This window comes from Eumetopias jubatus, unplaced genomic scaffold, assembly GCF_037043125.1.
Source record: "Eumetopias jubatus isolate StellerSeaLion01/CBP00866 unplaced genomic scaffold, mEumJub1_p1.0 scaffold_8, whole genome shotgun sequence".
NCBI lineage: Eukaryota > Metazoa > Chordata > Mammalia > Carnivora > Otariidae > Eumetopias > Eumetopias jubatus.
In genome coordinates this window covers 130,657,750-130,681,706 of record NW_028274814.1, presented here as the reverse complement: position 1 = coordinate 130,681,706, position 23,957 = coordinate 130,657,750, and the positions used below count along the sequence as shown (strand labels likewise).

The following is a 23,957-nucleotide window of genomic DNA, read 5'->3' as shown; positions in this document are numbered from 1 at the left end:
TTGGAACTCTCAACTTGGATCTTCTGTCCACAGGTGGAATATTTCTTCAGGGGAGCTTCAATTCTGCTCTTAAAGCCTTTCAACTGATTGAATCAGACTCACCCGGATTAGCTAGAATAATCTCCGTTACTTAAAGTAAACTGATTACAGACTAATCACATCTACAAAGTACCTTCACAGCAACACCTAGTGTTTGACTGAGTAACTGGGGACTACATCCTTCCCAAATTGACACATACACCTGACCATCACCATCACCAACCCCAATCTCCGCTGCCCTCTCCACCCAGCCTCTTGGGGAGTCTCAGGCCTCCTCAAACCATCAGTAGCCGCGGGGCACTAGGCAGGTTACTTAACCTCCACATGCCTGACTCAAATGGGGATAATAATAGTATCTGCCTCGTGTGGTTGTTGTGAGGATCAACCGGACAAGAACCTGTAACAAGGACTTAGACCAGTGGACACAGGAGGTTGGGTAAATACTCTCTCTCATCCTGCGCCGGCCCCCTGTCGGAGGCAGGAACTCCGGGGTCTCCTGGCCTCACTGAGATGCCTGCCCTCAGACCTCCAACCTTAAGAGAGGGTTGTCCTGAGCGCGTCACCTGACCGCCAGGAAAGTTGACAGCGAAGCACATGGGCCGCCCCCCTCCCCAGCATAGCGCCCCGGCGGTGCGCGCGCGCCCCCCCCCCCCGAGGAAGCGGGGGGAATAACACAGGGGAAATAATGGTTTGGGACGCTGGCAGCTTTGCGGGGGAGACGGAGAGCAACACGCGGGAGAAGTGTTCTTCTCCCCTCACTTCAGAAGGCACCCGGGAAGCTGCTCGCGGGGGCTACCACAGCGCTCTAGACGCGGGTGGAAACACGCCGCGCCCGCACCCAGGCGCGAAGGCGCCGGCAGCCGTGCGCCTCCAGGGGGCGCCACTGAGCTTCGCTGCGCCCCGAGCGGGCGGGACTCCGGCGCGCTCTTGGAAAACACTGCACTTCCTGTAGCCAGCTGGGTGGGGACGTCGAGAGTCTGTGATTCAGGGTGTGACTGTGGCCGTGACTTCATCTGCCCTGCCAGCCTGGAGGAGGCCAGTCACGTGGCCCTGTCTGGTTTCCCGGGGGGGGGGGCGAGGGGAGGGGGAGGCTGTGCATTCCTTGGAACCGGGCTTGTGGTTACCCCTGCCCCCCTCACTTCAGTCCCTGAATAAGCACGTCTTTAGATTTGATGATGCCAGTCTCCCTCTTCCCTGACGGAGCCGAGGGAGCTTTATTTAGCCTCTGCAGACCCCTCTGCTGGACTCCTGTTTCTGCTAATACCATCTTGACCCTGGTTACATTCTTAAAGTCTATGAGCCTCAGTTTTCTCATCTGTAAGATGGGCATCATAATACCCACCTCCTAGGATTAAAGAAGATGTATGTGAAGTGCCTAGCACGGAGCCTGACATGTGGCGGACAGCCAATAAATAATTGTCAAATAATAATTTTATAAATTATTATAAATTTTATAAATGTTACTTATTTAACTTATATTTTTATACATAAATTAAGTACTCAATGAAAATTGTAGATAGATAGAATCTCAAGGTCATAGACCTATAGAACTGGAAACACCTTAGAGCTTATGGCCCAACCCCTTCATAGGAGAGGTTTAGGGTTTTCCCAGATCCATTAAGTATGGCAGAGTGGTTAAGAATGTGGACACAGGGCGCCTGGTGGTTCAGTTGGTTGAGCAACTGCCTTCGGCTCAGGTCATCATCTTGGAGTCCCAGGATCGAGTCCCGAATTGGGCTCCCTGCTCGGAGGGGAGTCTGCTTCTCCCTCTGACCCTCCCCCCTTTCATGTGCTCTCTCTCTCTCTCTCATTCTCTGTCTCTCAAATAAATAAATAAAATCTTAAAAAAAAAAAAAGAATGTGGACTACAGGGCCAAGTCACCTGGTCCAACTCTTGCCCTGGCGCTAACTAGGTGTGTGATTTTGGGTAACTTACTTAATCTCCGTGCTTCACTTTCCTCATCTGTAAAATGGGGATAATGGTGTCTACTTTATAGGTTGCTGGAAAGATTAATGGGAAGAAACCTGAAAAATATTTAGCTCAGTATATAGTAAGGGCTCAGCAAATGCTAGCTATTGTATCAGGTACCATCAAGGAAAGTGTCAGCCACAGATCATCTCGTCCAGAGATTAGTGATGTCCAAAGTTTTTTTGTTTTTTTCCAAATAAAAACTTATGTAGATGTCACATCATTCATTCATTCATTCATTCATTCATTTCTTCAACAAATAAATATGGAATGTCTGCTCTGCGCCAGGCTTCATTCTAGATGTTGGAGATGCAGACCTCAAGCATCTCTGCTCTCAGAGAGCATACATGCTACCAAAGGGAAGCATAAAATACACAAACAAGCAAACAAAAATAAATCCGTAACACACCAAGTGGTGATAAGATTAAGCAGAAGAGTAAGGCAGGGCACTTCTACAGTTTGGTGGCTTGATTCCCACTAAGGGGCCAGTAGTTTTACTCAACATTGCCTTTGCATCATTCCATATGTCAATAAGGTTTTTAAAAAGCAAATAATGTGTTAGGCAATAAGGCCCCCTCTCCCTTCAGTCTCTACCCACAGTACTTTGTACAAACTTCATTTATATAGAACTTAATATGCTGTAGAGTTTCACAGGGCCTTCTCAACAACTCAGACATCCCCAAATGGCAAACTGAACTTTGGTTTGTGAAATCATTTGGTTTTAAAACCTGCGCTGGATGGATGTGAGGCTATTTATAGTCTTTTTTTAAAAACCGTATTTAATGCAAATACCCATACGTGTCACTGCAGTAATATAAATGTGTTGGATTCCCAAGTGTAGGGGGTGCTATGAGAATAATGGTATTATTATCTTTCCAAAATCGGATACATTCTGAAATCTAGAATCCACTGATGCCCAAGGATTTGGAGTGAGGGACCATGGGCTTGTATTTTGTTCTTCTGAGTACGTCCATTTCCTCTGCTTAATTGATATCTGTGGTGATGGATATCATGTCCTAAACACATCTGTGTTCCCAGATTCCCGCAGAGCGCCTGGTGTGTGGTCACATGCAGCAAACTCTGCGGGATAAGTCGATTTTCTGACTTTTCCATAACTCTGTGGAGAACTCCCATACCACATCTTAAGGAGCAGATTGGATCTCAGAATTTTAGGGTTATGTTCAGGTTACAGTGACAGATTGGATGTATGCATCTAATTTGCTCTTTCCCGAAACCCCACTAGAACTTCTGGAAGAGGGATTGGGAAAAAAAAAAAAAAAAAAGCCCCACAATATCGAGAAAACAGGACGGGAAACCACAGCCACAAGAGGAGATGCAGAGTGGTAAATAATTTGGCAGGCTTGGGAAAGTCGAGAAAAGCAGCCATGGGAAGGGCTGAGCACAAACCTGATTTGCACAGCAGATTCAGCCCAAGACAAAGAAACTGGCAGTACAAGGTCCCTCTGTGAGTGAAGGTTTGGGGGGGGGGGTCAGGGGCAAGTGCTAAAGTAAGAAGAATGGGGAGTGCTCTCTAGGAAGCAATTAGGTCCTAGATTCCCTCCCCCAGCCCCCCAATCCCCCACATTCCCCTGCAATTGATCCTCCTCCACGATGGAAGAAGTCTGGAAGATTCTTCTCAGAAGAGGGTGGAACAGAGCGTCTCTGGCCTGGGGGACACTCGGCAGAGAGGATATGGGTATGGCACAGAAAATGGGGATAAAGAAGCCATCATTGTGTCAACGCTGAATGTGGAAATACCACACCCTCAGTGCTCTACCCCTCCCCCCTCAGTTGGTTCCTAGAACTCTGGCCGCCAAACCCTAACCCTCCAGGGAGGGGGTTTGGAAGATGTCTGGCTTAAAGGAAAGATGTAACAACACTGACATACTGGATTTTCCAACAAATAGCCCCGCAGATTACTCTGCTATGAAGCTCCAAGTGGACAGTCCCTCATGTGCTCAAAGCTTCCAATTAGCATTTTCGTATTTCATCGACAGTAGGGCTGAGGAATACCTCATGTTGAGGACAACCTTGACTGTTGAAGAGAGACACCAAAACGAACAGGATAAAAGCAACCTGGAACAAACAGGCACAGGGAGGTTTTTTTGTTTTGTTTTGTTTTTTAAGCATCATGTCATCAGAGAGATGAGAACAGATTATTGCGTCCCCAAACCGAAACAAAAGCAGGAGACTTCAGAAAACATTCAAAGGTTCGGGAAGAGCTTTAGAAATTAAAGATAAGTGGGTTGAGATAAAAATAGTAAAAGAGCTGGAAGATCGAGTGGGAGAAACACCGGAGAAATTAGAGCAAGAAGACACAGAGAGGGAAGCCAGAAACAAAGCCAAATGAGCAGAAGTCCAGGCCGGGAGATCCAAGAGCAGAATAGCAGGGGCTCCAGAAGAAGAGGACAGAGAAAGTAGAGAGGAGGGAATCACATGGGAAAAACTCAACAAATTCTGCAGAACGCAAGTTTCCAAACCGAAAGGGCCCAGTGCCTCCATGAGGGATGAACACAGACCCAAATATAGGCAGATGGCTGAAATTCCAGAATACTGAGGAAGACAAGATTTGACATCTTCCAGAGAGAGAAAAAAACCCAGAACGCCTCCAGACTTCTCACAAACCCCAAGGGCTAGAAGATGACCCGGTGCTTTCAAAAGTCTGAATGAAAATCGTCTTTAATCTAGAATTCTGTTCTCAGTGAAGGTATAAACCAGTTATGAGGGTTTGACAAAAACATGTTCAGATATCCAAAATCCCCAGATACTTTCCCGTGCTGCCTTTCTCAGCAAGCTACTAGAGGATGAGCCCCACCAGATCAGAGAATGTAAGCCTCTAAGTAGGGAGACATCGGTTCAGTAAACTGGAGACCTATTACCGGAGAGAGTGACAGTCGTGCCCCAGACTCAGAGGGCAACAAGTTCGACCCATCCAGAGGGAGTCCTGGGCCTTGGTATAGAGACATGTGTTTGGGGCATTATCACCAGGATCCTAGCTTGAAGAAGAGAATGCCCGGAGAAGCAGAACTTCAAGCTTTTTCTAGATTAGCGTTGCCTTGGCCAGATGCTCGTGGAGTTTCTGCTCTTCCAACGGTGCCCTGAAATTGTTTCAACTCCATGTGAGTGTTCAGCTTCGACCCATTCCCGAGGCCCGGAGAGAGGTCACGGAGCTGAGAAGCAAGGCAAAACCAAAACCAATACAGAATTGCCCTCTCCCTGTGAATGTGTTTCTGCCATGACTAACCCTACAGCCCTTTCAGATGCTCTGATAATACCCACTGACTGCCCTTGGAAGCAGCCCTTGTGAATAGCTGGATCCACGTTGTCATCCTGCCCAGTGTCCAGGTCATTGTCTCCTGGGAGATTTCCTCTGTGAGTAGTGATACTGCCTTTTCCTTACAGTGGCTTGAGCTTGCTTCTCACTTTTCCAAAAGTAAGCAATATATTGTTTATGGATACACACACAGCCACGTGCAGATGGCAGAATTGCCAAGAAGTAGGAGGGAATACTTAAGGTTCAGACCAGGGCTTACCTCTGTGAGGAGAGCGGTGCTATCTGGGAGGGGCTCAAGGTGGAATTTTTAAGCTACCAGAAAGAATTTTATTTCTTAACCCATTTCTTTAAATGGTACACATGTAGCTATAGAATATTTAGGTAGTTATTTAGGTAGATTCAATTCGCAATACAATTTTTAAATTTAGGATAAAGGAGGGAATTTTAAAGGCAACACGGGAAATTAGATATTTGTTTGTAGGTTTATTTCTTAGTTGCATGACCTTATTTGACACTGTAAGCTGCCCCTCCTCTTCCCACCACCCCTTCCCTGCCTCCATCACCTGCCCCTCATCCTCAGACTCTTCCAATCCTCTTAACCCTGCTTTACTTTTCTTTTTTCTCATGGTACTTAGTAGCTTCTTACATCCTCTAGAATAGTGGGTCTCAACATTTTTGGTCCAGTGTCCATTTTATGCTTTTAAATATTATTGAAGACTTCAAAACACTCTTGTTATATGGGTTGTATCTATTGATATTGTCCATGTCTGAAATTAAAACCGAGAAAATGTCAAAACACAAGACTCACAAACACACATTCTATAAGCTATCAGACATCAGGTAGCCTCTGGAAAACTCCATGTACCGCCATGAGAGAATGGGAGTGAAAAAAGGTTGTTAAGTCACATTTGGTATTGTTATGAAAATTGTTTTGACCTTGGGGGCCCCTGGAAAGGGCCTGAGGAGCCTCCCGGAGTACCTGGGACTCTACCTTGAGAACCGCTATTTAGAACGATGCCCAGCACGTAGCAGGCACTACTCAACAAATTCGTGCTCAGCTCCTGCTCTACAGAGAGCCCTCTGCTAGGTGCTCTTGGTGATGCACAAGTAGGAAAGACCCAGCCCCTCGCCTCGAAGCACATCTCCAGGAACCCAGAAGGACTTACGGTAGTAGAATATTTGTGCTCAACCTAATTCTCTGTTTCTCCAGAAACCCTTTCAGGTCAGTAGTCCTGGTGTTAGTCCAAGAGTGTGCAGCCAGCCCACACTGTTAACCAGTCTGGAGGGCTTTCTGACACATGTGGGTGTTTCTTCCGAAGGCTGCTTCCTGCCTTAGCAATGATGAGAGACGGGGACATATGGCCTCTTCTAAGCAAAGCCAAAGCAAGCAGTGCAGGGCGGAGACATGACTGGGGCGGGGGGGGGGGGGGGGCTGTCACATGTCCTTGGGTGGGTCACTTTCAAATCAGTTTCTTCCTCCGCTCATTGGGGCTATGCAACTAGAGGTTAGTCCCTAGGAGATGGCTAAGAGTGCTTCCAGTGTTAACCTTCTCTGGTTCTACTAATGTAAAAATCTAAGCATTTACTCATGAGTTGACCGTCTGATGAGTGTATGAACCCAGCTGAGCCTGCTTTGAAGACATTTGATCTCCTGCCCAGAAAACCCCAGGGCCACTGGAGGCATCTGGGATTGTGGAACAATAAAGAAAACAAACCGGAATCCCACTGCACAATGTAGCGAAGAAAATGAAGTGCGCCCTACATTTCATCTGGAATCCAATTTTGGCCAAGCCAAGTGCTAACAATTTAAGTCGTAGATAGACTCCAATGAGAAGAGCTGATATGATTAATTCCCCTAAGGTTTATTTCATTTATTCATTCATTCAACAAATATTACCGAGCAGTGATTCTTTGTCATTTGTTATGTGGGATACTGAGAATACCAGTGTGAATAAAATGCACTTAGGATGCATTTTATTGTAAATGCACTTAAGATGCACTTGAGAGCTCATTCAACTTTTCCAAATAATTAGTTGCCAACATTTAAGTATCTGGAGATTTCACATAAAAAGCCAAATTTCTGACATCACGTGAAAATTAGTTTTTCATTGCTTCCCCAGCTCTCCTCACTTGCTACAGTCCTACCTTCCCTGCCTGACTTTGTGGACATTTGAGTTTGCACCTTGAAGTACAGCTGGAGGGGCAGACAGACATGTTAATAGGGAGCAATGTGTGAAACACTTCGCTGGAACTGCTGCAGAGTGCTAAGGGAGCATGCTTAGCACATCCGCCCTGTGTCCTGCACATTTCCCAAGGCTAGAGTAAGGAAGAGAGTGGGAGAGAGGGATTCCAGCTCCCTGAGAGCCCCTCGTCTAGGAGGGAGGCAGACAGCCGATGTGGAATTATGCAGAATTGCAGTACTGGTCTTTTTTTTTTTTTTTTAAAGATTATTTATTTATTTGAGAGAGAGAGCATGAGCAGGGGCAGAGGCAGAGGGAGAAGCAGACTCCCCACTGAGCAGGGAGCCCGACGAGGGGCTCGATCCCAGGACCCCGGGATCATGACCTGAGCCGAAGGCAGACACTTAACCCACTGAGCCACCCAGGTGCCCCCATCATATGGTCTTGAAGGAGCAGTTCATTTCACCAAAGTTGGAAGTGGAGCAGATTCCAGATTCCAAGATGTGTTGAAAGAGAATCGGCTGAAATAGGTGGGGAGTAAGGAGAAGCTGTGAGATCAGTCCCCACTCTGGATTGACTCTTCGAAGCACAGAACTCTTAACAGATGTATACCACCCGAGGCAAGTGTTGTTATTAACACTCTCATAGTTTTATCTCCTCCAGCCGGTATTCCCTTGAAGGCCTTCCCATATGCTGCTCTCTCTGTGTGGAATATGTTCCCTCCATCTCTTTCCAAGGCTGGCACCTTCTTGTTATTCAGCTCTTAGCTTAAAAGTGACCCTCTCAGAGAAGAAGCCTTCTCTGTTCTCCTGATGATAAATAGCCACCCATTCCCCCTCAATCCTGTCATCCTCCTCTGACTTTCTGATTCTACCACTATCCAACATTTGTAGTGTGTATTTTCTGTCTCTCCCCACTGGAAAATAATAAGCTCTGTGGGAGCAGGGACCTGGTATGTCTTCTTCACAGTCATGTCTACCGCTCTACAACAATCCTGCCACTTAGAAGCCGCTCAACATTTGTTGAATGTGAATGAACTGTGTAGGAGACACGATGGTGGATACAGAGGGACAGTTGAGCAATCTTAAATGACAGGCTGGAAAGAAAAAGAGGCACCAGCATGTCTGAGGAGGGGCTGGCTGACACCAGCCAAGATGGCCACAGCGTCAAGGTGGTTTCACGAGGAGCCAGAAGCCTCCCCACGAGGGCTAGGGGAGCTGGCCAGACGTGTCGGTGCCTGCAGGAGACTCTCTGAGCCCCAGTTGGCTCATCCACAAAATGGGGATGATAATATGATACCATCCTTATGCGGTTATTTTGAGAATAAATAAGAGAGGTTCAGTATAGGAGAGTGCTTGGTATACAAATGTTAATTATTTTATATATTTATTTTTTACAGTCTGGGAGTTGGTTGGTATGTATGTATGTATTCGCACTCATTAAGCCATGAATTCATAGCGAATGGGTCTCAGCAGCAGCTCAGGCTCCTTTCTCACAAAGCATGCTTCCCTGGGTAGGCAAGCCGGCCCTTGAATGGAGCCCAGGTACCTTTCTCTTTGGCTTCCTTCTTTTTTCTGATAATTTTCCTTCCCACATTTCAGGGAGCTCTCTCAGCTCTTAGAGCACTTAAGATGCTCAATATATACCTCCATTCTCTTGGCAGAAATCTTGCCCTTAGTATGTTTACTACAATGCCAACAGCATGCGGGGCAACATGGCAGACCCTTCCCGTTTTGCCACGGTAACATGGGTGGGGCCATTCCTTTTGAACAGCGACCATTCCCTTGATGTCTGCAAATCACTTTTCCTGTCGCTTCACAAGTATGTGTTGAAGGAACAATTCCACGTCTTCTCAAAGGCCCAGAGAACACATAGCGGCGCCTCACCTCTTTCCCTTTACATTGGTCATTTTGGTGCGTTCCCGGGAGATGGCCGTTCCAGACGAAAGGAAGGTGTCCATTATGGCTCAAGATTAATTTTGCATCCACATCGTGTTTTGTGCTGTGAATCTAAGGAGGCAGAAGAACTGCTGGAGAATCATGAGAGATTAAGAAATGGGTTTTTCATCAGAGAAACGTCCATCCCTGTTTTTAGTTGGGTTTTTCCAAACCAGACTCTGATCCAGGGATGTGAGTGCAGTGGTTTATTTGGGTCGTGATCCCAGGAAGCACAGTAAGGCAGGGGGAGGAAGACACGGAAGGAAGAAAGAGAGGAAAAGGTACATTTATGAGCAAGTCAACTTTGTGGGCAACTGGGGCTCACTCCCATTGTGGATCCTTTGAGAGATTGTGTAAAAATACCTCAAAATTGTCCTACGAAGAGGTGAGGAAGATGGGAACTTTATAACCAACTTCTGTCCCTCCTTGGTTAAGGGGTGCCCCTGGGGGTGCTCTTGGGGCCCCTCCTGGGATTGCTCCTGGAAATCCCGGCTCCATGAGGCAGGCATGTTCCTGCAGCCAAAGAAAACCCTTTTGGGAGGTGTTCCAGTTAGGGAGCAAGTGACATGTGTGGAACGTGTGGGAACTGTCTGCAGAACACACAGGTGACTTTCATGGCCAAGGGGATGTGTGTATGGCAGCAACAGCATCTGCAACTTCTCCTTTGGCCTTTGGGTGCAGATTGGGAAAAACGAATCCCACGTCTTCATTTTCTCCTAGGGAGAAGGAGTGTAGTAATTATATTCTCATTAAAAAATATTTATTGCTTCTCGCTTCAGGAGGATTAAACATCCCCATGCTACTGAGGGCAGGCTTGGCCATGTAACTTGCTTTGGCCGGTGGAATAAGAGAATACAGATGTGCCTCCTCCTTCACGTGGCCCACAGCCCTCCCACCCTTCCCTCTGCCACAGAACAGTAATGACCAAGACACAGACTGGCCTATCATCCTGGGTCCCAGAGCAAAGACAACATACATCCAGCCCACAATGTGTATGGGAACAAGAAATCTTTGTGGTTGTGAGCCACTGAGAATTGAGAGGTATCGCCTCCTGCCACATATTTTAACTAATAGAAAGAGTGATTTATCCGATTGGGGATTTGGGAAGAAAAACTGGACATAGGCTTGGCTCAGCTCCTTCCTTACTCTTTCTTCAGATCTGCTTGACCCTGAGAGTAGGGGTTTCTGGTTAGCTCCTGCCGTGTAGCCAGGGGCCTGTCCCTGTGGGGGCAGCTGCTAGTTTTCCCGCTGTACCAGTGGCTTGGTGGTTGAGTGTGGCTCATTCAGAAGTGGAGATTCACAGCACATCCCTTTGGCTGGACACTCGTGTGTATCAGTAATAAATCAAACATTTTTATTTCCTCGGTCTCTTGTGTCTGTCTCTAAATTGGTTCCTGACTTGACAGAGAAGAGAGGTGCTATTTAGCGAGCCCCTGCAAGCCCCCGAAGTCTTTCTGCATGATTCCAAGAATAAAATGGCTTTTTCTTGGGGTGCCTGGGTGGTTCAGTTGGTTGAGCATCTGACTCTTGGTTTCGGCTCAGGTCATGATCTCAGGGTCGTGAAATTGAGCCTTGGCATTCGTCTCTGGGCTGGGCATGTAACCTGCTTAAGAGTCTCTCTCTCTGCCCCCCTTTCTTTGCCCCCCCCAAAGGCTTTTTCCAACTTACTGGCTTTTGCCTGCTTCACACTGTGGCATTTTCCATGCTCAGCTTCATTTTATATTTTAACATCATAACAAACAGCAATGGTAACTTTACTTGTGTGTTTACTTTGTGAGCATGCAGAGGGCAACATCACAGGGGTTCTGGCTGATAAGCACTGTGTTAAGTCACGAAAGTGGGAACCGGGAGAGGTACACGCCTATTTCCACCTTGCCTTTCACTATTTTTTCTTTTTTTTCTCTTTTCTTCATCTCTACCTCCCTTGTTCTTCCCCATGAAACCTAAGAGAGTCAACGTTCTGGGCTTAACCGGAGTTGATAGGTTAATGGATATTTTATTCATTCAATCATTCCTTACAAAGCATCTGAATATGGCAGGTATTATGACAGGCTGGTTGAAAGAAGGGATTCGAGATGTTCCTTTCCCGTCACTCTCCTTCGACATCAGGCTTTGAATATTGTCCAAAGATAATACTTAGTATTTTCTTCTAATTGGTGTCATTTTATGCACCTTCGCTTTCATAGGCTTTAATCAGAATGGTTACGCTTCTGATTCCCAATCTCTGATCTTTTATATGTTGATTATGAGATAGAACACTAACTAGGTATTTTCTCAGAGTAGATAGTATAACCTGCTAGAAAATACACACGCGTGACCTAAACCTCAGTGGCTTAACACAATTCAGTTTCATTTCTTGTCTGTTGCTGGTAGGGCAGCCTCTTATGTAAGCAGCTCTCCTCCAGTCGACGACTCAGGCCCCCAGGCTCCTTCCCTCTTGGGGCATCACTGTCTTTAGCTGGGGACCTCCGCAGCTGCTGCCGAGGAGGAAAGAGGACCAGAGGGTTGGCAGGGATGCTTTCAGGGTCCAGGCCTGCAAGTGGACTCTATCACTCTAACCCATATGTTGTCACACATCCCCATCCCAACAGCAGAGGAGGCTGGGGAACTGACCCCTGTGCCGGCAGGACGAGGAACTGGTGCACAGATGGGCTTTGCCTCCGCAACATTAGCTCATGTTCTCTCTTTCCCCTCCTGAAGGTACCTTCCACTCTTCCCACCCTCCTGTCCTTTCAGGAGTAAAGCTGTTCCCAGGAACTGTAAAGAGAAAGGAGAGTCAGGACCGAGCTTTTGAATTTCAAAATAGACTTTTGAAACACATGGCTTGAGAGAAAACCCTCTGTGTTTCGAAAGTCTGGTCTTTGAACTCCCATAGTCTAACCCCTCTGTGACTCTGGTCGTGCAATCGATGCCCCATGCAACCTAGAGCTTTTTTCTCGGAATCAGAATCAGCCAGGACCAGTCTGGCCTCCCGTCCCAGGAGGCCAAATGTGGCAAGGGCTGAGGAGAGAGACAGGCGAGCTGCTGAGGGGAACAGAGCTGGGCCTCTGGACGGTTCCCGGTCTCCTGCTTCCTCCTCCTCCTCAAAGGAGCCCCAGGGAGGAGAAAGGGAGTCACAGAGCTCCATGTGGGTGGGACATCTGTAGGGAGAGGAGCTCTGTGCCTCCCATCCCCATCAGAGGCCCTGGAGGGGACACATTTGCAGCAAGGATATGAAGAGTAGAGGTGCCTTCTCGGTGTGTCTACAGGGCAGGGGCCTGAGACAGCCTCTCAGAGATTCCCAAGGCCCCAGAGTGGTGTGGGAGCAGTTAGAGTTTTCTGTGACCTTGGCAGAGGTGCAAAGCCTAACACAGAGCCTTTTGGGTTTCATGCAACAGAGGGCCGGGAGCTTATGCCCAGGTGGAATGCAGAATCATGACAGTTAAGTTCTGTTTCAGAGAACAAGAAGTTAAACTTTTTTTGTTCCCTTTTCCTTAGAAGATTTGTACCCACCCAAACTAAAACATCCTAAAACGTCCACAAAGACACGGGGAGGCATGGGAAGGGCAGTGGACTTGGACTAGGGGGGACCTTTGGCAGCAACCGTCCTGTGTGACCTTGAGTCTGTCCTTGCCCCTCTCTGGATCTGTTTTCTCATCTGTAAAATGAGATGTAATACTACCTGCTTCACGGATGTGTTGTGAAGATTAAATGCAAAAAAAAAAAAAAAAAAAGCGCCCCTAGTTCAGGGCCCAGCACGTGTCAGGGGCTCTGTGGATATCCGAACCTTCCCTGTCTTTCCCTTCTGAGGTCATTTCCAATCTCAAAACTCCATACATCCCTGCGGGAAAGATGGATACACGAGGTTATGTATGTACCAGGGCCTGGAAAATAAAATAAAATGCCTTCCTCCACTCTGTAAGGAAGCAATAAAAACCTGGGACAAGGCACAAAACAGACAATGAAAGCCCGACTTGAGAGCGGGGTGGGGGTAGGGGCAGGGTGAGCACGGGGACTGCACTAAATGAAGAACAACAACTCAATACCCTGCTATCATCCTTCATCAAACTACCGAAATAGAAACCAGACAAACACATTATGTGAAGGGCAAAAGGGTTGGCAAGGTTCTGGCCTATAGGAAAAACCCAGGTTCAATAATGCCACGAGCGGAGGGAGGTGGGGAAGTGAGGTCAAAGTCAATAGAGGGGGTTTGTGTTGGAAAGGCTGGTTTTATAGTCCTAATGAGGCTTAAACATCACACGTTCCTCTTTGGCTGAACTCAGTTCTCATTAGGCTCTGTATCTGCTCCCGGATGGGCCAGCCACATGGCAGGAGCTGCTTTCACTTCCTCTGGCCGATGAATTATCAAGGGTATTCTCCGCCTTTCTTTTTTGGGAAAAGAAAGCTTTGGAGTAGAAAATGCTCTCTTCTATTTATATCCACCCTTCTCTCTCTGATTAGAGAGATGATAAATTTTGGGAAAGGACTCAGGTCCCAAGCTCTGTCTTTATTTAGAAGAGTGCATGGTTAAGACAACACTTGTAAGATCATCTGCTCTGCTCTGGGTCTCTTTATCTGTTCTTCCAGGGGAATGTGAGAGCGAGGGAGGGCTGGGTTTTTGAGTATTTTCAGGATTGTTGGAATAGCCACATATTTGTGCCAAGCTCTGTGCTCAGTACTATGGACACAGAAATCAAGGAAGGGGTTAAGAAAAGGTCCATATTCTCAAAGAGTTTACAAATACAAAGATTTATGCCCCCAGCTTGTCTGATGGCTGTTGGTAGCCAGGGTACTGGGTTAACAACAACCAGCATTTGATTAGATCCTTCATAAGACATATTACAGGAGTCCTCCCTTAACCAGCCGAGATAGTTTCCATGACCCCCTAGTGGATGCCTGAACCTGCGGATAGTACTGAACCCTCTATATACTATTTTTTTTTATATTTGTACACATTTACAACAAAGTTTAATTTATAAATTAGGCACAGTAAGAGATTAACAACAACAAGAACAAAATAGAACAATTATAACAATAACTCTAATACAAGTTATAGGAATGAGTCTCTCTCTCTCTCTCTCTCTCTCTCTCTCAAAATATCTTGTTGTCCTGTACTCACCCTTCTTCTTGTGGTGATGGGAAATGATAAAAATGCCACTATGATGAGATGAAGTGTGGTGAAGGATGAATGACGTAGGTGTTGTGATGTAGCATCAGGCTACTATGACTTTCTGACAACGTCTCAGAAAGGGGATCATCTGCTTCCGGGCCATGGATTTCTGAACTGGTGGAAAGCAAAACCATAGATAAGGGGGGACTATTGCATTTCCTATGGCCCCACAATAGCCCTGTGGCCAGGTGCTCAGGTACCCACTTAGCTCTTCCAGTCTCTGTTTGAGGACCACAGCCGGGACTGACTCCAGTCCCAGTGATCTGACCCCAACTTCAGTGCTATTATCTCCTAGCAGAATGTTTCTCTTGGTGAACAGTACTGAATCCCTCCTAAGCCCTTGCAGGCACAAAAGAATTTGCTCACTTTTGATCAGAACCCATATCCTGGGAAACTCCTCCTCCTCACTTTTAAAGACCCACATGAAACATAACATTCTCAGTGAAGCTTGTCCTACCTCCCCCTAGGCAGGAGGAGTTCCATCTTCCTCTATGATCCTAGAGCTGCTGGTACATATAATAATCATATTAATAAGGATAATAGGAGTAATAATAGTAGTAAAAAGGTTTAAGTTACCATTTGCTGAGCGTATCTATGAGCCAGGTGTCATGTTAAGTGCTTTGCATGCATTATTTAATGCTCAGAAGAACCCTATGGGGAGACACTATTATTATCCTCAGTTTATAGATTACATGAATTAGGCGTTAAGTTTGGCTGCAGGTGGGAAACTGTTCACAGTGGCTTGACCAAACAGGAACTTATTTTGCTCAAATAACAATAAATTAGAGGTAGATGGGCTAAGGCTGCTATGGTGGCCCCATAATACCATTCTTAGCATGTGGCTTTTGTCACTGTGGAGACAACGCATCTGCTGTTTTCCAATCTGTGTTCCAGGCAGGAAGAAGGGTAAACAGCCAAGGATGAAGGGCAAAGAGCCTCTTCTTCCTGGAGTTTTGTCTTATTGGTTGGGAAAGGACACCATCCCTTACCTACCTCTTGCTGGCCAGAACTGTGTTATGTGGCCACCCTTAGCTACCAGGGAGCCCGAGAATTCTACATTTCTTTTTTTCTTTTTAAAGCTGGGCAGGTTTCTGCTCTGAACACAGCTGGGGTTGTGCTAATAAGGAGGAAGTGGAAGATGGATATTGGATTAGAAACTACCCATACTTGTCACACAAGTGAAGAAAGTTGGCATCAGAGATGCTCAGGGTCTTGTCCAAGGTCAGATATGTGGCCGAGGCAGATTCCAACCCAGAGACCATGTCCTTAACTGCTGTGAGAGATGACCTCCTTAGCACGATGTGTTACGATTGTCTTTTTACAGGAATCAGTTCTACTCACCTTGGTATATCCCAGACTCCTGCCCATAGTTTGTTAAGTGGATAATGAATAAATGTTATAATGAATGAATAATAAATGAATAAATGTTAGGACTTCAGTAATTTCTGCAGCTAAAAATTCTTTCTAGGAAAATATTCTTTAATTGTCCTCTTCCTCTGTGATGTTTTATAACCTTTTCCCAGACAGGTAGCTGTTGATGTGACATGCAAGAAAGAATCTGGTCTCTGTGTCACCATGGGTGCCTCTGGCCTCTTCTGCTAGTTGCAGGCTTCTAGTCTCTCTCTCCCTAAATGCTTCATGCTTATTTACAGGGCAGGGTCCATTTTCTCTTTGTTCTGCTTGGTCATTCAAACATTCCTATAGTACATCACTCTTATTTCTTAGGGACATGTGCGCTAATTAAATAACACTGATTTGAGTCACAAGCAGCCCTGATCCCAAATCTCATTTCTTGCTGGGTCATGGAGCAGGCCAGGAAGGACCTAGCTAGCATCATTTGGATTCCAGTATTTTGGCAAGGCAGGTAGGGACGGGAGGAGAATTTTTAAGATACCAGTTTGGAAGGTAAAATTTTCAGAAAGCCAACCACTGATGTCCCTAGGTTAAAAAAAAAAAAATCATTGTTCCATAGGTCACAAGGAAATATCCTGATTTTTCTTCAAAGCCATAACGCTTGGTTGGACAGGTTCAAACCCCATCGGCTGTGGGGGTGCTGCCAATGGGGACCCCTGACTTAGATTAGGGCTGCCTAATTCAGCTCAAGAATAGGCTTGCAGGCATTTGGACTTCCAACTTAATGGAATCCTTAATACTGCCCAAGTAGCAGTATTAAGAGATGCTGGGCTTCTCTTTCCAGCCCATGGGCCCCTAGCCAGTAGCTTACAATCACTAAACAAATTGGATGACAAATATTTACCACTTGTTAAGCAGTTGCTATATGTTAAGCGCTGTGCTAAGTGTGTTATTTTGTCTCATTTAATCCTTAGAACAACACTGCAACTGTCATTGTCATCTTACAAACAAGGAATATAAGGCTGAGTGAAAAATGATTTGCCCAACATAGTGGTTGCACCAAGGGGTGATTTGGAGAACTCTGTCTGCCTATCTTAATCTCTAGCAGCTGCACTGAACCCATCTGATGTAAATTTTAAAAACCCATAGTAGTCATACTGATCTTGATAATGAACTTTTTTTCACTCTCATTTAAAATGTGAATAGAATGATCATAGTAATAGTAATAATAATAGTTAACATTTATTGAGTGCTCAGTTTCGGGGCAATTTGTTTGAAGTTCTTAATATGTGATAACTCCTTTAAGACTCACAATAATCCCTTCAGGGAGGTACTACTATTATTTTTTTAAAGATTTTATTTGTCAGAGAGAGAGAGAGCACAAGCAGGGGGAGCAGCAGGCAGAGGGAGAAGCAGGCTCCCCGTTGAGCAGGGAGCCCAATGCGGGGCTCTATCCCAGGACCCTCGGATCATGACCTGAGCTGAAGCAGATGCTTAACTGACTGAACCACCCAGGCGTCCCAGGGAAGTACTATTGTTATCTTAATATTTAGATGAAGAAAGTGAGGCATAGGAGGCTAGGCAGTTTTTACAAGGCAAACGTGACTTTTAAGTGGCAGAGCTAAAACTTGGCTATTTTTATTGATCTATAACACAGTTTAGATTAAAAAAAAATGTGCTTGCTAGGAAAACGGAGCTTCAAGGCAATATCTTCAGTCTTCCCTTACAAGCAGTGTGCAGGCCCTAAATCCCTTCTGTATAGAAATTCTTAAGTCATCACTGGCTCAACATCCCATGGGTAGTAGGTGGTAAAGCTTGGATTCAAATTTGTGTTGGTCTGATTCCAAAGCAAGGGATCTTTACCACTGTACTGGTCTAGCACAAGCCAGGTTAAAACCCAAGTTCAAAGGACAAATCATAGACCTATCTGGAAATGACCTTAGAAATCATCTAACCCAGGGTTTCTCAACCTCAGCATTATTGACATTTTGGGCTGGATAAGTATTGTGGGGACTGTTCTGTTCTTAGCAGGATGTTGAACAACGTTCCTGGCCTCTACCCACTAGATACCAGATTCACCCCCCCCTCCCCCAGTTGTAACAAACAAATATGTCTCCAGATGTTGACAAATGTCCTGGGAGAGAGGGGAAGGGGCAAAATCGCCCTGGTTGCCAACCACTGACTAAACCATCTCCTCATTTTACAAATGATGGAGCAGGGGTCCAAAGAAATGAAGTAATTTGGTTAAGCTAGGTAGCAGAATCCAGGTCATTCACGCAGCATCACCATGTCCCTATAATGTACAGAGCATATGTGGCACTCAGAGGAAGTAGATAAGGTCTTGCTCCTTACCATCTGGTAGGAGAGAAAAGCTACTGCACATACATCTCCAGTTGCACGACGTTGTGAAGCAATAAAGTGCTGCACAGGCAGCAAGGTGCAGAGAATACGATCTGGTGTCCTGAGCTCTGGATCTGCCACTTTTTAGCTGCAGTACTTAGTTCACTAAGCTTCAGGTTCTTCATCAGTGAAACGGAGGTCATGGTGTTTACTCTGCCTATACCAACAGCTTCAAAAGGGGTCTGTGAACGCCTCGTGCGAACTGTAAAGCTCTTACAAACGTCAGGTGTTATTAAGATGATCAGGAATGCGATAATAATTGTGACTAAAGTCTGTCAGAACTGGGGAGAGCCGTGTAGTGGTGTCTTCTTTCCCGGACCTTCCAAGTCGAGGTCCCCTTCCTTCTGCGGGAAGGGGAACAGGCAAAGAGCCCTCTTCCACAGAGCTCCTCTTTCCTCGGCTGGAACCAGCGCGGCCACCTGGGCGAACTCGGGTCACAGCTTCGCAAGATTAGCCCTCCCCGGCCCTTGGGCCTCTCAAGCCCCGCCCGCCCTGGGCTGTGGCCCCGCCCTTAAAGCGCAGACTCCGCCTCCTCCGCGCGCGCCGGCACTCCAGCAGCACGGCGCCTCCAGGACAAGCCCTCGCCCGGGCCGGAGATTCCCGAACTCCCCCGATCTCTTCCCGGCCTCCCTCGGACGCCCGGAGCGGAGGCGGCGGAGATTGCCGAGGGGCGCTGGCCCCGCCCCCGCCGCCCCCGCCCCGCCACAGCCTCCCGCGCGGGCAGGAGTCCCAGATCCCGGTCCCTCCCTCCTCCTTTCTCTCCGCCCGCCTTCCCGGGGCTGCCACAGTGGCGGGTCGGAGGCTCCCGGCCAGTCAGCTCGTTCCGGCCCCGAGCCCCTCCTATCCCCCCAAACAAACAGCCCTCCCCACTCCTCTGGAGCCCGGACCGCCCCCTTCCTCCCTCGGCCCGGCGTGTGGCGAGGGACAGTGTGAAGGAGCGAGCGCGGGCCGGCGGGCGAGCTCCGTGAGTGCGAGAGGCGGGGCGCGCGGCGGGCCGGGCCGGGCCGGGGTCGCGTGTGCGCGTGGGGGCGCGAGCAAGTGCCCGTCGCGACCCGCCGGCCGCCGCGAGCGAGCCGCCGGCGAGCGACGAGCGGCCACCGCCAGCCGCTGAGGGGCGCCGGGCCCGCGCGCGCGCACGCACGCACGCACGCGGGGGCGGGGGCAGGCGCGCGCCCGCCTGTCGCGACAGTCGGGGCCGAGGCCCAGGGGGAGGTGGCCTGTCGCGGGTCGCCCGGCTCCCGGAGGCGAGGGGGGCGCGGGCGGATGGCGGAAGGCGCCCAGCCGCAGCAGCCGCCTCAGCTCGGGCCCGGCGCCGCTGCCCGGGGGATGAAGCGGGAGTCGGAGCTGGAGCTGCCGGTGCCCGGAGGGGGAGGAGACGGAGCCGAGCCCGGCCTGAGCAAGCGGCCGCGCACCGAGGAGGCGGTGGCCGACGGCGGCGGCGGGATGCAGGTGACCGCGCGGGACGGCGCCCGGTTACGGCGGGGGTGCGGCGCGGGGGCCCCGAGGGCGGCGGAGGCCGGGAGGGGGAGGGCCTCCGGGGGTCCTGGCTTGGGGGTGGGAGGGGGCCGGTCGGGGCCTGGTTGGGAAGGTGGGGCGGGCTCCCCCGGCTTGGAGGCGAAGGGTGCGGGAGGAGCCCGGTGTGCCCAAGAGGGTCCCGATTCCTGAGGGGGCGGGGGTCCCGACGCGTGAATAGGTTTTGGCGGGGGGGATCGAACATGGTTGAGGTGGATTCCATTTCTTCAGACCCTTCCTTAGTTCCTTGGGGCGGAGTGGAAGCCGGGAGATCCTGGGTCTGTAGCCCAGAGAGCTGCTGCACTGAGTCGAGGACTGGGGGTGGGGGGGGGGCAGTGGTGGGAAACCTCCCAAGAAGGAGTACCTTTTTGCCAGCTCTAGACACACGCGGGGATGGGGAAGGGGAGCAGCATTATAAAGGAGGGGAGTGGGAAGCGAGAAACCTCCTCGAGAGCCCAAAGGGGATGTGGCTTAGCTTGTGGGTTCAATCAGTTACACAAGGAGTGTGGGAAGTACCAGGAGTTCGGTAGTGGTGTGGGGACACCGTGGTGCTCGGTCTCATTAACTTTGTGGAGCATGCTAATGAGTCTGGAGAGAGACCCAGGACATGCCCCTCCTTACTTTGCCAGTTGCTTCTCACACGGCCGAGGATACCGACCCGCTCTTTAAGGTCCTGGGATATAAAAGACAATTTGTAGGGCTGTTGGGAGACTGGATTCTGAGTTGTGGACTCAAGGATAAGCTGGTTGATTTGGGTAGGGAGGGGGAAAGGTAGTGATGATGTCAGTTGGCTTTGTAGTTTGAAGAAGAGCTGAAACCTTCGGACCTTTTAGGATTTGGTCTCTGTTCAGAAAATAGTTGCTGTGAAATGGTGGAGCTCACATATCAGCAATTGTTTAGAGACCTGCCTAATTCTCCTAGAATCATAGAATGTTAGAGATAGAAGGGACCAGAGACAACATCTTTTCAGGGGTTCTTCATCTGGATAGACCTGGAAGATTTTTTTTTAAATATTTTTTTATTTGACAGAGTGAGACACAGCGAGAGAGGGAACACAAGCAGGGGGAGTGGGAGAGGGAGAAGCAGGCTTCCCACTGAGCAGGAGCCTGACGCAGGGCTCGATCCCAGGACCCTGGGATCATGACCTGAGCCGAAGGCAGACGCTTAACAACTGAGCCACCCAGGCGCCCCTAGACCTGGAAGATTCTTATGTTGAACAGTTTACATGCACTTTTTGGTGGTGGGGGGAAGTCAGTAGTTTTTGTCTTTGTGGGTTTTTCTTTTTGTTTTGTTTTTTGGAGGGGATTCAAGTCTCAAAATGTTTTAACCACCACCTTTTAGAGATGGGGGCTCAAAAGTTCAGAGAAGACTAGTGACTTGCCTAAGGCCACCCAGTTAGCTGGTAGCAAAACTAAAACTAGAAGCCTAGTCTTCTAATTCCTATTCCTGTGCTCTCTCCATTACACCACTCTTGGAAATCCCTGCAGTGCTAAAAGACTTCCTGTGCTCTGCTCCCAGCTTTTCAAGGCTCTGCCTGACTTCCTGTGTTAGAGACCGAGCTGTATTTAAGTGTGGCATATTTGCTGTGTGCTTATGGGTCTCCTTTGCAGAGGCCACTCAGTTACTTGTGTTGATTTGGGTAAAGTGACCCTCTTGCTGTTTATTTTTGAATTCTTTTGTTTTGTTTGCCTGCTTTTGCTCTCCATCAGAACTCTTGTCAGGCAGAGGGATTGTGAGTAGTAAAAGCTCAGGGCCATGGAAAAAATATTGAGGAACATGGGGAGACTTGAGGTGAGGTGGGTTAACATTGGCTGATCAGAAGAGGTAACTGGATGTGGGTGCTGGTGAGCACTGTCTGCTTGGTGTGTGTGTGTAAATCTGTGTATGTCTGTATTCATTCATTGTTTCTCTCAATCACGGTTAACAGACAACCCCCTCCCTTTCCTCTCCTTCTCCTCCTGGGGCCCATTATTTGCTGGTTGCCTTCAAATTGGCTAAGGATAGTAGTATTTGGAAATAGAGCAGTGTATAGGGACTTTGGAGTATGCAGAGGAAGGAGTGGATGAGGCCCTTTGGGTACAAATGGGCAACTTAGAACAATCCCACAGAGAATCTTTTTCTCACTCTGTGTATTTGTGGATCTTTATTTATTTTTCAGGTTATGCATTCTCATTGCTGTAGTTCTGGCACACCATGTCACACAGGTATTCAAGTCATCATTGATCTAGCCTCCTGCCTTCAACTAGCTGTATGCTTCTGGGAAAATCCCTTCTTTTGGGGGCCTCTGTTTCCTTAGTTGTAAAGTAAAGGGTTTGTACAGGATGATTTCTAAATCATCTTCTAAAAAATATATCAAGTTCCCTGACCTTAAGGTGTTTGGTGTTTCCAGTCTGGGTGGAGAGACAAAAATGGGTGAAAAATTAAAAAAAGAGCACGCATGTGTATATGTGTGGTTGTGTGTGTGTGTGTGTGTGTGTGTGTGTGTGTGTGTAAGTTCCAGAGGAACAGGAGCGGAGATACCATGGGGTGGATGCATGTCACAAGTCACTGCATAATTTAGAGCCAAAGTATGCTGAGGATTTGTGCCATTGGGTCCAGAAGAAGGAGATGGTCATTCCTACTGAAATGGTCAAGGAAGGCTTAATGGGAAGGTTGAAATTTGAGGTATAATCTGAGTAAAGGAGAAGTAATGTTCCTGAAAAGATGAAACTTAACACTGGGTGACCCACACTTCTAGTACTTTGCTATGTCCTTCTGATAATAACGGTAGGATATTTAATACTCACTTAACTAATGTTTATTGAGCAGCTGCTATGTGCCAGGCTCTGTTTTAGAGCCTAGGAGACATGGCAATAAACAAAGACTACGCTCTCATGTAACTAATAATCTCATGGAAAGAGACAGTAAAGAAATCAACTGTTATTAGGGGGTGGTAAGTGCCAAGAAAAAGTATAAAGCAGGGAGAGGGATGGAGAGTGAAGATGGTTAGGAAAGGCCTCTCTGATGGGTTACCTTAGAATGAAGTGAAGGAGGGAATGGACCATTCAGATAATCTGAGGGAAAGGGGTTTAAGTGGAGGAACTGTGGGTGCAGGGGCATTGAGAAAGAAGTGCACTTGATATGTTTGAGAACAAGAGGCCAGTGGGGCTGGAGCAGAAGGAGCAGGGGAGAGGCAGTCTTAGGAGATGATCATGGCTGTGTAGAAATGCCTATAGGCCCTATGCAAATAGGCACTTAAAAAAATCTAGAGTAGCGGATGCCTGGGTGGCTCAGTTGTTAAGCGTCTGCCTTCGGCTCAGGTCATGGACCCAGGGTCCTGGGATCGAGTTCCACATCGGGCTCCCTGCTTGGCAGGAAGCCTGCTTCTCCCTCTCCCACTCGCCCTGCTTGTGTTCCCTCTCTCGCTGTCTCTCTGTCTGTCAAATAAATAAATAAAATCTTAAAAAAAAAAATCTAGAGTAGCCAACCTTTTTAGTATAAGGGTTGGTCTTAAAGCACATGTTTTTTGTTTTTTGTTTTCTTATAGCTTAACATAAATGGAGTTTTTCTGAGGTCATAGCTCCTTCTAGGAAGCCTTTGTTGACAACTTCGTTCATACCAGTCAGACTCTCCTCTGGCCTCCTCTTATATTGATGCTTAATTATGCATCATCTTGTGTTGTTTTATTCTTGTTTCCCTAGTGAGACTGTAAGCTTCTAGAAGACAAACTATATTTTCTTTGTTCTATCCTTTGTAATACCTAACAGGTTTAGGTACATAGTAAGTGCTCAGTGCCTGTGAAGTTGAAATTTACTTTTCACAAATGATTAAGTGATGGAAAAAATCATGAAATTCAGGGGTGAGAGTTTATGAAATTCTTCAATCTTCTCTGTGTCAAAGGATTAACCTTTTTTACAGAAAGAAGTCCTTTCCTGGGGTTAATTTCCCAAGGCTGCTTACTAAATGGAGCTACAACTCGAAGCTATAGATTTCAAAGCTGAACCCTGTTGAGTTACAGCCGGGAAGGTTTTGGAGTAAATCATTACTTCCCAAAGCAGGGCAGAGAGGACATGAGAGAGTCTGTGGTGCTTATGTTATAATCCTTTGGCTAAGAAGGAACTATGGGGGACAGAGAGGAAGGATTGTGCCTTTCAAGGGCAGTATC

The 23,957-nt window shown here is 47.6% G+C and overlaps 1 protein-coding gene across 3 annotated transcripts in view; it reads left to right on the top strand.

Moving 5' to 3' along the window:
* Window positions 1-19,564: 19,564 nt before the first annotated feature.
* Window positions 19,565-23,957, top strand: part of RBFOX2 (RNA binding fox-1 homolog 2) — a 280,863-nt gene continuing 276,470 nt past the window's right edge. For all 3 annotated transcript variants that reach the window (XM_088025331.1, XM_028088599.1, XM_088025333.1), the window contains exon 1: window positions 19,565-19,750. In XM_088025331.1, coding sequence (XP_087881457.1) covers window positions 19,565-19,750 — 186 coding nt within the window. The remainder of the gene's footprint in view (window positions 19,751-23,957) is intronic.